This window comes from Alligator sinensis, unplaced genomic scaffold (genome assembly GCF_000455745.1).
Source record: "Alligator sinensis unplaced genomic scaffold, ASM45574v1 scaffold23_1, whole genome shotgun sequence".
In the NCBI taxonomy this organism is placed as follows: domain Eukaryota; kingdom Metazoa; phylum Chordata; order Crocodylia; family Alligatoridae; genus Alligator; species Alligator sinensis.
The window spans coordinates 3,371,675-3,386,035 of NW_005841890.1; the positions used below are offsets into that span (position 1 = coordinate 3,371,675).

At 42.9% G+C, this 14,361-nt stretch overlaps 1 protein-coding gene across 5 annotated transcripts in view; it reads right to left on the bottom strand.

Annotated features, from left to right (window-relative positions):
• CTNNA2 (catenin alpha 2) overlaps positions 1 to 14,361 on the bottom strand; it is an 862,138-nt gene that overhangs the window by 589,883 nt on the left and 257,894 nt on the right. For all 5 annotated transcript variants that reach the window (XM_006018010.2, XM_025197143.1, XM_025197145.1 and 2 more), the window contains exon 6: positions 13,029 to 13,295. In XM_006018010.2, coding sequence (XP_006018072.1) covers positions 13,029 to 13,295 — 267 coding nt within the window. The remainder of the gene's footprint in view (positions 1 to 13,028; positions 13,296 to 14,361) is intronic.

Consider the following 14,361-nt stretch of genomic DNA (forward strand, 5'->3'; position numbering starts at 1 on the left):
CAGCAGGAAACATTTAGGATGAAGATTAATAGGAACTGTCTGACTCTGAGGGTGGTTAAGTTGGAATGGACTACCTAGATAAAGGTGTAAAACTCTATCTTCGGAAGTTTCACGGGCAGATTACATAGACACTTGATTGGGATGGTCTAGTCTTGAGCAGGGGGTTGGACTAGATTACCTTGTGAGGTCCCTGAGAGCCCTACTTTCCTGTGATCCTAAAGAAGCCTGTCATTGTCTTGGGTCAACCCCCAACCAGGCAAGAGGTTGATACTACAACGTCATCCAGAAAAGAGAGAAAGGCACCTAATCATGACAGGATATTGTTTCACACTGCACCAACTCTTCTGTCATTTTGGAGGGATCATCCCACAAGACGTAAAAGACATAATCATTCCCAAGATCAAATCCTAGGAGGTTGGGGGGGATTCTCTGCTGGCCATGGATGCCAAAATGCCATCTCATATTCCCTTCAGTTGGTTACTACTGCACCTTGTAGAAGGGGAACTCCCAGAATCACAATGCAGATTACAGAAAACTAGTAAAGCAGCAGACTATTTTCACTGCTTGGCAAACCCAAAGTGCTGAGAACAAAATCTCAACCTCTATGTGGCTTTTATTAATGTTATGAAAGCCTTTGACACAATGAGCTAACCTGCAGCTTTAACCCTTAAAGAGAGACTCTTTTCTATCAATCTTAAGACACCTCCATGACAGTGGCCATGACAGAGTAAACTTTTACAATGATCTTTCCAACTGCTTCCATATGACAAGAAGTGTCAAAAACAAGGATATGTCTCAAGGGCAATCCAATTTGCTTCAGTTTTGTGTAACTATAGTAGACTAGGCAACTCATGACATTCGGATTCACTTCTATACTTTAAAAGGTTTGTACAAACTTTTCTGACCGTATGCTGTGTCTAATGTTTCCAAATGGACTGTGAGAATTCCTGTCTCCTGTTCATTATGCAGTGATAGTCCACCATGGGTTAGATCTTGAGCTGTTTACAAACTGGTTTGCTGCTTCTGCAACCAACTTTGCACTAACCATTAGTTTAAGGAAAGTGAGATTGTGTCATGCAGGTCTTGGAAAAAAGTATATTGCCCTTTCCATATTTATAAGCGGAACTGAATGTCCAGTCATTCATGTGCACTTACCTTGGAAATGTTATAAAGGACTGTGAAAGCAACACAGAGAAGGTAGTCTCTCACATCCAGAAAGCTAACATGACCTTTGGCAGGCTAATCATGTAGAGAATCAGCACTGGATCAAGCTTCCTCCTAATTAATGAGTTATACACATCTGGCATGCTTACTATTCTGGTGTTAGTGGTAACAACTTTGGACATTATAGAGAAGGCAAACTCATGAGCTGGAGAAGTTCCATTACAAGCACCTTTACATCCTGCTCGGAGCAAGGCACTATGATTAGATGGCTAATAACAGTGACTGGCCACATGCTGACTGCATGTTCAGAGAGGGACCAACAGTGAAGATACAGCTATGATGGGCCAGCCATATGGCTCAGATGAATGATGCATAAATGCCTAAAAAGCCCCTATATAGTGAACTGGAGTTCAGGAAGAGGAAGCATAAGTCCCCCAAAGCACTTCAGCAACATCCTAAGATCCTACTGGATCTTAGCTCTTACCTCTTTTGAGCTCTTTGACCAGCAGGAATAATATTGGACAGGAATAATAAGCCGTGTAAAAGATGTGTTTACGTTACTGGCAACAGACCAGCTCAATGTTGATCAGAGTTACAACATTTGTGACAAAAACTGCATAGACTTATATAGTTATCTGTATATCCAGTTTGCCTGACTAAATTATTTCCATTACGGAATTGTTAATCTTGACCACAAAAGGCACATGACAAAAGACAGACTCTAGGCATTTCTGATATTTTCACTATGTTAAAAGGGAAATGCAGAGGACGACTGTATTCAATCAGCATCAGAGGGTTACAGTAAATAGACAGACAAGAAAAAAGCACCACAATATCCCTGATGCATTATGTAATTAAGATATAATAGGCCCTTTCCATCTCAAACTAAGATGTATACAATAAACACTGTAACAATGATCATTTCCCTCGGACAGGTCTCTATTTTTTTTAAATAAAAACTATTAGTACTTCTTCTACTTAAAATGCTTATTTCCCCTCTCTTTAGTTAAAAAACGATTAAGAAAAAGCCTTCAGTATAAAATGGTAAGACTGAAAAAAATCAAATATTCAAAAGTTAGGAAATGAAGGAATCAAGATTATCTGAATATTTTTTCAAAACATGATAAATATGAAGAGTTTAATTGCATGCTCAAATACTATTTATTCTAACAGACCCCCAAGTTGTTCAGTGCAAAGGATTAATTTAACATTTTTATTTAAAGCTGCGTCATTAAGTGTAGAGTTCCACCATTTTTACTGCATACCATCCAAGCCATGCACAGAATGCTGAATTATTCATTTCTTCCTGAGCACCACCCCCATGCACTTCCAGACTCTTACAGACTGATGGATAGATCTCTACATGCCCCTGTGAGGCCCTGATATGAAAATCAAAATTATCAAAAATATTACCCAATTTTCTGCATCTTAGTGAGCTACTCAAAGTCTAAATTAACAGAGCAATTAACATTTTATAGCATTGTGTATTTCAAAAAGCACTCTCATGAATTACAGTTGCATTCATGTTTAACACTTCTGCAAATGAGACCCTAGAGTCTCAAGCAGAAAATGAGGAATGCATAGTAAATGGGCATCTGTGGAAATGCTGATTTGTGGGACTTGCCCAGCATTGCACATTAATCTGTAGCAGAGGCATGGATAAAATCCAGTTCCCTAGGGTGACATTCAACTTTGCCATATCGCTGTCCTTTCTGTTGTATGTGATCCTGCCATACTACGGGGATACGTAACTGAAGATTGTAGTACATGCAAATATAAAAGGGCCCAAAATAAGGTTTCGCAGACCACCACAACTGTGATATTTTGTAACTTTAAAATGTTTGAATTTGCAACGTTAATATTTTGGTTTTAAGTTATTACTTGGTTGTAAGGTATATTTCGGTTGTAAGTTATTACTAGTAAAACCTTGAAACTAATGAAAATAGTATCATACGAAACCATGCAGATACCTGACTCAAGTCATTACTGGGGTTCATGCAGTGAGATGCGCAATATAGATTTATGCCACTTCAGCCAATAAAATAACAGTGCCAACAGTAGTTGGTCTTTATGCTCTGCATGTATCAGCCGTTAACTCTGAAAAAGGTGTGCACTTTGCCACCGTCTCACACACAATCAAATCACTATAGACTATGATGATGACAGCCACATGAAACATATTTAAGGACGAAGTTAAATATTTAAGACAGATGCAACATACTTAAAATAATATAATATTTTGATTCACAAAGCACTAAAATTCTTTAAAAATGCAGCTATTTGCAAGTTGAACTTATGCTTGGTGCCAGAGAAATTTGCTGCAGCAAAAGCAAAAGCAAAAGCAGCTTCACCTGCCATGTTATGTATGCCTCCTTCGTACTTCTGTTGCAGGGAGGAATGATTTGTTTATCCTACAATAAAAGATCCTTTAGTGTATATTTAAGATTAAATGCCAAGATATCAATCATTCAAGTTTTAACACAGGTGATAGAGAATTAACATATCAATGCTAATTACTCAGCAAGATAATTACTCAAAGGTTATAGTCTTCTTTTCACTTGCTGAAGGTATAGCTTCCTGTAATAAGGAGGATCAAACGTTCTCGTTCTATCCCCTTGGGTCTCATGTTGCAGTTATGCTGCTCTGTTTTGTCTGTTTTGCACAGAAGTGATTTTAGAAACTTCTCAGAGTCTCACCCACACTTACCCCTAAAAACAAGGAGAATGATGGCTTTGCTGCGGGAACACGACAATCTAAGTTTGTTTTTTTTTGACAGCTAAGCAGTCAGATAAAACAGAAAAAAGGCTAAAAGCTGGCGAAACTATATTATATTCAAATAGGTTTTTGGGTCCTAAGTAAAATGGATGTAAGAAAATATCTTCCTTCTTAAAATCAGGAAGATACGCTTCATGGAGACAGACCATATCTATATATTCATAAGTGTATATAAAATAGACTCTGATACTGCTATACTACTTTAATTGTCACACTGAATCTCTGACACTTGCAATACTATGCAAAAGTGTGAAAAAAAAATGACCTGAAATAGGAATGGTGTCTAGATATTTCTATAAAAAAGGCTAGGGAGCATATCAGATGACCTGAATAGTCTCTCTCTGTCCCAAGTATGGATGGATTCCCTGTCGCTGGCTGTGTCTACACAAGACATTTACTCCGCATTAGCCTAATAACACTGCACAGTAGTGTAGCAGTTATTAACCATGCTAACAGCCTATCTTTGCACTATTAGGCTAATGCACAGTGGGCATCACAAAATAACCATGTACTGGTGCTACTGCGCAGTAACTAGTTACCATGCATTCAGTTAGTACCTCTTACTAGAGGTACTAAACTAACTGCGCAGTAACGAAGGTGCATTAATGAACATGTAGACATGCCCACTAAGCACAATGACTCTTTTTTGCATTGAACAGCAGTCTTTTCCAGATGCAGGTAGCAGCATCAATTTGAAAGCTGATAAGCATCATATGATTCTAATCCATTTCAAACTTTAGGCCATCTATGCCACATGGGATGAAACTCCAAAGAACAACCAGATCAAACACTGATCATTTTTATGGATTCTTACCATTAAGAGACCTAGTTGTCAACTGTTTAAAGGAATTAGGAAACGTATGTGCAGGACACAGTAGAGCACAGGTTGCTGGATCTAGTGGTCAGTGCATTTGAAATCATGCAGAGGCCCGGAGCGAGTGCTGCAGCAGAGAGATGAGCAGAAGCCACTGGGGAAGCCGAGCAGGTCCCCCAGCAGGTGCAGCAGTGACAGCAGCAGCTCCGTGCAGAAGCTGTGTGCTGGCTGGGCTGGGCCGGGCACTTCCGCGCATAAGGGAGCGAGGAACGTGGGCTGGGTGGGGAACAATTAGTTGGTGGGCACCCGCGGGCTAGATGAAATTGCTTGGTAGGCCAGATTTGGCCAACGGACTGTATTCTGCCCGCCCCGTATAGAATAATGTCACAAACACAGTTAGTGATTGGGGAGAACTAGGATGTGTACCTTGTAAACAAAGCTGTTTTGACCAATGTATAAAAGGAGCCTGGGAACCCTGAACAGCAGCAGCATAACAAAGGGTGGGCAAGCCGGAGCTAACTTTAGAAGGGGGTCAGCATTTCCCCCACTCCCACGAAGTCCATGTCCTAGCAGCAAAAGCAGTCCTATAGCACAGCTCTTGTAGTGGCAACTGCGTGCTTTCAAGGGAACAGTGGGTTAAGGCAGACCATGTGGTGGCAGCTGCAACCACCAGGGATGTTTTTGAGTCCCTGGCATTGGTAAGACTGCTGCATGCCCCTTCCCTGCCCTCCCTCCTGACTGTCAGAACCCAAGCCCTTCCAGCACCCTTCCGACCCCCCGCTCTCCCACAGCGTTTGCCCAGGACACCAACCCTATTTGCTATGCTTCTGCCGAATACTTTCCACTGAGCTAAGGACCATATTTTAGGCTGATGCAATGTTCAACAGATAAACTTGGCTAGCCCCAAACCTGGAGAGGGAATGATGTTAGTGTCTAGCATCGGTTGGAACAATACGTCCTGAAAAGTCCTTATTACTAACTGGAGCATGTGGTCTCTTTATTACAACTGATGAGGTCAGGAGGAGGAGGTGAAATATAATATCACTGATGGTTTTCTGAGATAGTCTGACAGGCCATCCAAACTGAGGGAGCCTGATGTGACCCATACTACTTCACCTGTCATGCAGTCTGACAGGGTGCAACTCTTAAAATATCACCATATTCTTTAACGTCAAGATATTCAAGAAGAAAAACCATAATTACTGCAATCAGTACAAATAAGATTTATTTATTCAGCACAATGAGTTTTTGTAGATAAAAAAATATTCCTTTTAATACTTGATGGTCAGACTTTTCAATGTTGGTCTTGTAGTACCTAAATTAGGTATTTCATCTGCCAAAGTCATGCTCTTTCTGAAACTGGTATTAATGCAGGCTATAAAAAAAGCTCCTTCATTTGCCAGGGATGATCTTCTCTTTTACATATTTTCAAAGCTCTTCTTGTTGTATTAATGATGCAGCCCTATGCTGGCAGTAATGAATGCAAACAATTATAAAGGTTTGTAAGTGTTCTGACACTTTCAAGAATGTGTGCCCTTTATTAACACATATTATAGCAAAATCAAAATATTAGGATTCAGGAAGTCAAGACCTATTATATAACTGACTATTCCCAAGGGTATCAATATCAATTCTGCAATTATAATTTACTTAAAAATCCAAACTGGCACTTAATGCACAAGCAGCCAAGCACCAAGATGAGGAAAAAAAATACAAATCACTTAGGAAAAAAAACAGCCCTTTAAACTTGAAGTCTCAACAACAAAACTCTTTTTACTCTCAACACAGATTCCTTCTCCTATTAAAGTAGTTCATAAGTTTAGTGAAGGTGTGCCTAGATCAGAGAAGCAAAAGCATATTAAAATCCCATCCCTTCCAATGAGCAGGCTATCAGGGAGCCATCCATTGTCCTTCCCCGCCTCCCCATTGGAGGGTGAGAGTGAAAGCAGAGAAAAGTGGGATACTGTGATGCCATGAACAGAGGCTACATGTGGGCAAAGGTGCTGTTCGAAACAGCTAACAGTTTGTGGCAGAATCAATGTTGTTTTTTTTCCCCACAAACCTCTTGAAGACCTGTACTCTCAATTTGGCTACATACATAAATTACAGGTAAAGAGGTCTAAATCTGTAACAGAAAAGAAGTTCAGCACACAGACCTGTTTAAAAAATGGCAGAACATGGTATAAATAGACTTTTAATGGATGTAGATCTTTAATGGATAGACCTTTAATGGACCTTTAATCTACTCCCTCCACCATCGCGGACCATTGTATGGGTTTGTGTGTATCTATCTTCTTTCTCTCTCAGCGTCACGAACACCCTCCCACCCCTTCCCGCACCTCCGGGCTTAGTTGGCTAACACTGATCTGTAACCTAGTTGCAATCCCCTCCTCACCCCCATCCCTCTTGTGTTAGTCCCTTGGTCAGATGCTCTGTATTTCCCCACTGGCTTTTTGTCATCTTTTTGGTTCATGACTCTTAACATCTACTAATAACATTAAATCAGACATAATGGGCTCCTGTACACGTGCAGGGAAGCTGCTCCGACACGCTGTCATTACAGCACGTCAGAGCAGACTCAATTAATCAAGCCTGCCAGTGCATGGTAATTATTGTGCTCCAGCAGACTCCGGCATCATGTGTATCAGTGTCCTGCACTGAAAAATGGCGCTTTATCTAAAACTCATTTGATGAGCTTTAGTTCAAAGCATCCCACCATAGACGACTGGTAGGGGGGGCACAGGGGAGCACATGCCGTCCCTGAGATTGGCTGCTGCCGGCTTCTGCGGGCGGTCGCCACTCGCCGCACCACCACCGTCACCAGCATCTGTGGGCAGTCACTGCTTGCCACCCTACCGCCGCCGGCTTCTGTGGGTGGTTGCCGTTCACCCCCCCACCCCCTGCTGCTGACTTCTGTCCAAAGTCACTGATCGCCACCCGCCCCCCCATACCTCACTGGCTTCTGTGGGTGGCTGCTGCTTGCCACCCTGTCACCGCCACCCACAAACTGTGCCCCCCCCAGGCTCAGGAGGCACCAGTCACCCATGGGCCCCCGCCACCATGTTTTATCATGGGGACACTGATACACATGATGATCTGGGCACTTTAATTAGCACGGCCCTCAGAGCTGTGCTTAATTAAAGCGCCAGGCCCCTCATCCCCTGCCTCCCGGAGCACAGCTATAAATGCCCAATTTGTTCAGGTTAGACCAGGCTATCAAACCTCTGTACCAGATCCCTTCCCAACTCAACTTAGGTCACAGTCTGCTGGCATCCCAGGTGCCTTTGCAGCACCCTCCCACAGGGCAGCACACTAGCCTCAACCGCACTCATCTGCTCCAGTCAAGTGCTGGGTGGCCCTGCCTCTGGGCTGTAACAGAAATGGCAGGAGCTGGGCAGAGCCATGCAGCGTTGGGGAGGGGTGGAGGAGCTAAGCCCCTCTCACCAAGTGGGTACTCCCAACTGTGCTTGCTTAGTCTGGGGGCAGGCCAGTAGGGCGAGGGTGTCTGCTCCCTTCCCCCAGGGCTGTGCAGCTCTCAGTCCCAGCTCCTGCCATCTGTGAGACAGCCGAGCAGAGCAGTGGCGGAGGGCAGAAGAGGAGGGAGCAGAGGCCCACCACTGTGACAACCCTCCCACCACCCCCAGCTTTGCTTGACTGGGTTTGGGGGAGGCTGGGACCAGGCCCGCAGTGTAGATGGCCTCCACTCCCCCATTCCCCTCCAGTGCTGCCCAGCTCTGCTGGCAGCCTCACACAGCTCCAGCTCCTGCCTGTCTACGTCAGCCAAACTGGGCAACGGCACAGATGGGTGCGGGGAGCAGAGGACACTCTGCCACTCTGGCCCCACCAGAACCAAGCAAGCACAGCTGAAGCCACCCCTCCCCTGCTGCTGCTGACAATCAGCCACTGCAAAGACAGAGGCCATGCTGGGAGGTATGCAGGAGCACTCCCCCGCCTTCTTTCCTCGATATATCCAGAATTACTTTGCAGGTAGTACAGAACAGTCTGTCTCCATCTATGTGCAAGGTCCCTGCAGGATACTGCCTTCCACGGTCCAGCACTGAAATGTATTTGGCTGTCTATGAGTATTTCTTCTCAGTGGGCATGCCGAGGAGTCCTTCTCAGGCTGCAGCATGCTATACCAGCATGACTGTGGGTGCTTTAAAAGCTGGCGCCAAAACCCTCCTGCTTCCTTGACTACCCCAGCCTGGATCCTGAACTCACCCTATGTCACAGACTCAGCCTCTGATTTGCTCCCTCTCCTCCCTCCCCTGCCCCGTGCTTCAGGACTGCAGGGGTTCCTGCCCTTTTCTCTGCTTGCAGCTTGGTTTTGGGGATATATATATATGTTTTTTTTGCAGCAAGCCTGCTAAAATCATGGAGCCCGTCCTTTTTTGTGGAGTCCGCCCAAATTCGCAGCTTCCATAAAAAAATCACACAATCATGAATTCGAGAGGTCCTTACAGATAGGGCATGTGAAACTGAACATCACAGACATTACACAAACATAGTAGAATAGCAGTCCGGCACTGGTACACATGGGACACGGGTACAAGAGATTATGCAGAATATTTCAGATGATGAAAGAGATGTATGGGAAAAGATGGTGTGGTAACATGGTGCACTGATGATGTGACAGACTGCAAAAAAAACTAGAAGAGAGAGCATGGATAAAACAGAATCTATTTGCATCAACATACTCTGGGGAAGAGATAAAAAGGTTCAATAGGACCAGTCTTGGGAGTCTGCAGTTGACCTACAGGGTCACATCTGGATATTGAAACAGATCTGTGGCAGAAAAGAGAGATCTTCATAATCCTGTTAGACTGATAGATAATATTGGAAGGTAATGTCATGACAAGAAATTTGAAGCTGCCCAGATATATACGGGAGAACCCATGCTACTACTTATAGTAGGGTCCATATATTTCTGGATGAGAGGCAAATAAATGCTAAGGCCAGAATTGCGTAAGAGTGTCTGAGGTTTATGTGCAAGCCAAGACACTTCAGTGTAGGTTTTTCAAACTACTTAACATTTTTATGATGTGTTATATGTTCAAAGCACAGTTCCAACCAATATCAGTCACCAGCACTTTATACTTATTCAAATCTGTCTCCTGCTGCCTCACATTGAGCAACCATAAAAAGAGAAACAGTTTATGGCCAACAGTGACATTTTTTGGCTTGAGTGATTTGATTTGCATCTAATGGGAATGCTGCGTCAGAGATAGGGATAAAATCTAACTCTGTGAGGGGGCATTCTGATTTCTTAACCGTTTTCCCACTTCTGTGCCATGCTCACTAAACACCTTCTATGTGAGGCAGGGGTACTATGTACAACTCTGATTCACCCTCAAACCGCAGACCATTCAATTCTATACATGGAGGCAGCAGTCCTATGGAAAAAAAATACGAAGATGTAAACGTGCCACTACATACTATATCATATGGGGTGGGGGGCGGTGTTTCTTTTCAACCTGCTGCTTACAAACAGAGGAGAAATTAGCTGAGAATGTAAAGGCAAAAAAGTAACACGGGTAACAGTGATCATGAAATGCTAAGAGTTCAAGATCCTAAGTGGAGGAAGAAAGGACAGCAGCAGGATAAAGATGTTGGACTATGGAAAAGCAGACTTCAACAAACTCAGAGAACAGGTAAGCAGGATTCCCTTGAGAGGGTCTGAAGAGATAAAGGCATCCAGAATTGCTGGCTTTACTTTAAGGAGGCCATATCAATAGTGCAGGAGCAAGAGCTATCCCCAATGTGACAGAAGAATGGGAAGTGCAAAAAGAGACGAGCCTGGCTGGGCAGCAATCTCTTCAGTGAGTGAAACCCAAAAAGAAATCCTTTAAAAAGTGGAAACTCATTCACAGGACTAGGGAAGAGTATAAGAATCTTGCACTGTTATGTAGGGAGCAAATTAGGAAGGCCAAGACAATTTCAGATGCAACTGGCAAGGGACATAAAAAACAATAAAAAGGGATCCTACTAGCATGTCAAAAGTACGAGGAAGATCAAAGAAACCATAGGTCCCTTAACGAATATAGAAGGCAACCTAGGTATGGATAATGCAGACGAGGATGAAGTATTTGATTTGTTTTTTCAGTCTTCACAAACAGAGGCAGCTATCAGATAATGTGCATGGCAAGTCGCAAAGATTGGGAAGATGCCAAACTACCTGGAGTAGTGGCAAAATATAGCTTGGGGATTGCTTAGAGAAGCTATATGCTTTCAAGTCAGAAGCACTGGATGAAAAACACCCTAGGGCAGTGGTTTTCAACCTGTGATCTGTGGACACTGAGGGGTCCACAGGCTATGCCTAAGGGGGCCACAAAAGATGGCTATGATCTATCAAAAGTATTTGAATACCCACACTTACAATTCAAAGGAGTCCATGCCTCCGTTTAAAAATTCTTAGGGGTCCACAAATAAAAAAGGTTGAAAACCACTACTCTAAGGTAATAAAGGAATTTAGCTGAGGTCATTTCAGAGGCACTGGCTATTGTCTTTGAGAACTCATAGAGGTCAGGTGAGGTCCTGAATGGAAAGGGCAAATATAATGCCCCTCTTTAAGAAATGGCAGGAGAAGGATCTCGGGAATTACAGACAAATGAGTTTGACATCAGTACTTGGAAAGATCATGGAGCAGTGGGTCGTCAAGGAATCTATTATGAAATGAGTGGAAGATAACACAAGGTGAACACAAACAACCAGCATGAATTCACTAAGAGCAAGTCATGCCTGAACTATCTGATTTCCTTCTATGATAAAGTGATAGGCTTGGTGGATGGAGGACAAGCAGTGGATGTGATATACCTTAACATTAGCAAGGCTTTTGACAGTTCCCCATGACATTCTTATTAACAAACTAAGGACATGGAGACTAGACAAAAGTACCAGAAAGTGGATACAAAACGAGTTGGATCATCGTGCTCCAAAGACTAGTCATCAATGGCTCAATGTCTTGGGAAGGAGTTATCAAGTGGGGTTCCCTGGGGGTCTGCCCTGGGTCCGCTATTGTTTAACGTCTTCAATAATGATTTGGATGAAGCACTTGCATACACGTTTAGCAAGTTTCCCATTTTTAGTAAGCACAGACCCTCCTGTGCCTTCGCCCCAATCTGTTTTTCTCCTAAAGACACACTTGCCCTGCTTCCTTCTTCCTCTGTTTCTCCACATAAGCCCATTCTGTGGTTCCTTTTCCCCTCCTCCTACACACTCTTGTCTACTGACCCCTTTCTCCCTCCATCCCCCTAGATCCTGGAAATCCCCTACTCTCTCAGCCCCTCTTCTTTCCTATGTAAAACAAGGAGACAGCAGAGCACAATTACAAAGTGGCAGCCCAGTCCTTTGAAAAGGTGGGCAGTCACACTCTTTGTGACATGATGCCTCTCCACTGTTTCCCCCTTCAACTTTAACTACAAAGGGATATACAGTGTAGTCAGGTGGTGGCAAATGCTTGCATCCCACTGCTCAGTCACGTAAGTGAAAGGATGAAGTTTCCTAAGCAAGTTCTTTAATAAACCCACACCTTAAAGCCAGAATTGAAAGGAAACAGATCCTACTCTGCAGCTAAAGCTGACCCACCTTCTAAATAGCATGCTTTAAAAAAATGATGTGGACAAAAGTTGCACTAACTAAGCTATGACAAAGCTGTTAATGCCAAGGGCAACTTCTGAGAGCACAGTCCTCATCATGATCTGTTTAAAGGCAGCGGCGTCTTGGCTGCACAAAGGCAAGCAGCGGCAGTCCTGTCCTCAATCCTCCCTGTAAGCCCTAACCGGGCATGGGGGCAACCAGTGAGCAGAGGTTGGACTCCGTTCCATCCACATTCTGGAGAAGAAAATACATATGTATCTCCACACTATGATTTTGTCCCTGTGATGCCAGCCAAACCATCCTAAATCGGCTCTAACCTTTCAAACTAAATAAAAGCTCCTCAGCATGAATTAAACCTGAACTCTTTAACAGAACAAAGAAACCAGATTAATCACCTCAGCCTTGCTGGATAAAATTCAGTTGATGCTGAGGCAGAAAAAGAAAGACATTTTTTGTCCTTGTCACAGCTACAGGACAAGAACACAAACAATGGCCTGGATGTCTAGAGTTCACTAACAGTAGAAGTTATTTCTCATTATCAGCGTTTCATCACTTCCATTTTCCTGGCTGTAGTCTAACCTTTATTTATTTATTTTTTTCAAAAGGCAAGTACAAGTCCTCTTGAAATGTTGCTTGAATGGCACAGGATTGCCATTTTGCACACGCTTCTGGTACTTACATCAAATTCATTTAGTGCTGCAGCAAGTTCCCCGATGCCAGTGTGACCCTTGTTCTCATCAGTGGGTGAAGTGGCCTGCGCAGCATTAGAGATGCCAGCAATGGCCTCTTGTACTTGCTTGAAGACGTAGTCTCGGTTGGCTCTAGTGGCGGCTACATCAGGGTGGCGGAGAAACGCTTGAGACGCCGTGTACAACATGGTGGCATTCTTCTTCAGAGCACCTCGGGCAGCAGCCATCTCATCTCTACAGTGGGGATCTTTCAGCTCCTGTACAAACATAGCAATTGTCTTATGATTATATAGTGAAGATTTAAAATGTTAAAATGTTAAAAAGTTCATTTTTAAAACCTCATAAATAGGGCTTTCTGTACCCCTTGCTCTCAAGCAATGGTATCTACAACGATTTACCATGTACCCCATGAAAAATGGTCCATAAGTTTGGAAGGGGACAACCTCCAGCATGGATGCCTGTTTCTCCTGTGTCCACTGCAATTAAACTTGTCATTTTTTGCTCAATGTCTCTATACTTCAATCAAGTGGTTCATTACTATCAGTCAAAATCTAGCACCAAATACAAATATGAGCTTCAAAAGAGGCCTTCCTGATTGATTTGATTCACACTGCTGCTTCCATGAAAGTACCCTGAATGCAAAACTGCCGCTGCAAAGAGCAATACTTTCTTATGAGCACTGTTCCTTCATGTCACCAGCACAGATGGTTTCTTTCCTTTTGTTTTTGACTGCAAACATATTTCTAGCTCATCCATATTTTGCACATTCTCTTCACTTGCTATTTTCATCATTATTTTCATGTTTATTTTTTAATTTGTAATGTTTTTATTCTGACTTTTTAAAGAAATGCTCTTGGTGAGCTTTTTATTATTGGTCTCCACAAGACGCACTGGCTTTTTATAATATCCCCAAGATGCTTATGTTTTTAAAGCTCTTTGGCCATTTCCTCCTATTGTCCTGTATATTAAAACACCCATTGTTCATTATCTCATGTTTACAGACTAATTTGACAATGTTTTCTTTCATTCCATTCACTGATTCATTTACATGTTTATGGTACTCATCACACTCTTTTCTGAATGTCTTACAAATATTAATGAAGTCAGTATAACAACAATTGCATAAGGAAAGAAAGCATTATAAGCTCCATTTTAAAACTAGGAGCACTGGAGTACACAGAAGATAAGTAATTTGTTTGTGTTTTTCCATGTTTTAAACAAAAGTCCATTCTGTTTCTTACAATGACAAGAGTTTGTAGCTCATGCATATGTACGATATTCCAGGAGTGTTATCCAAACTGGGGGTGCAAGATTTTTTCAGTG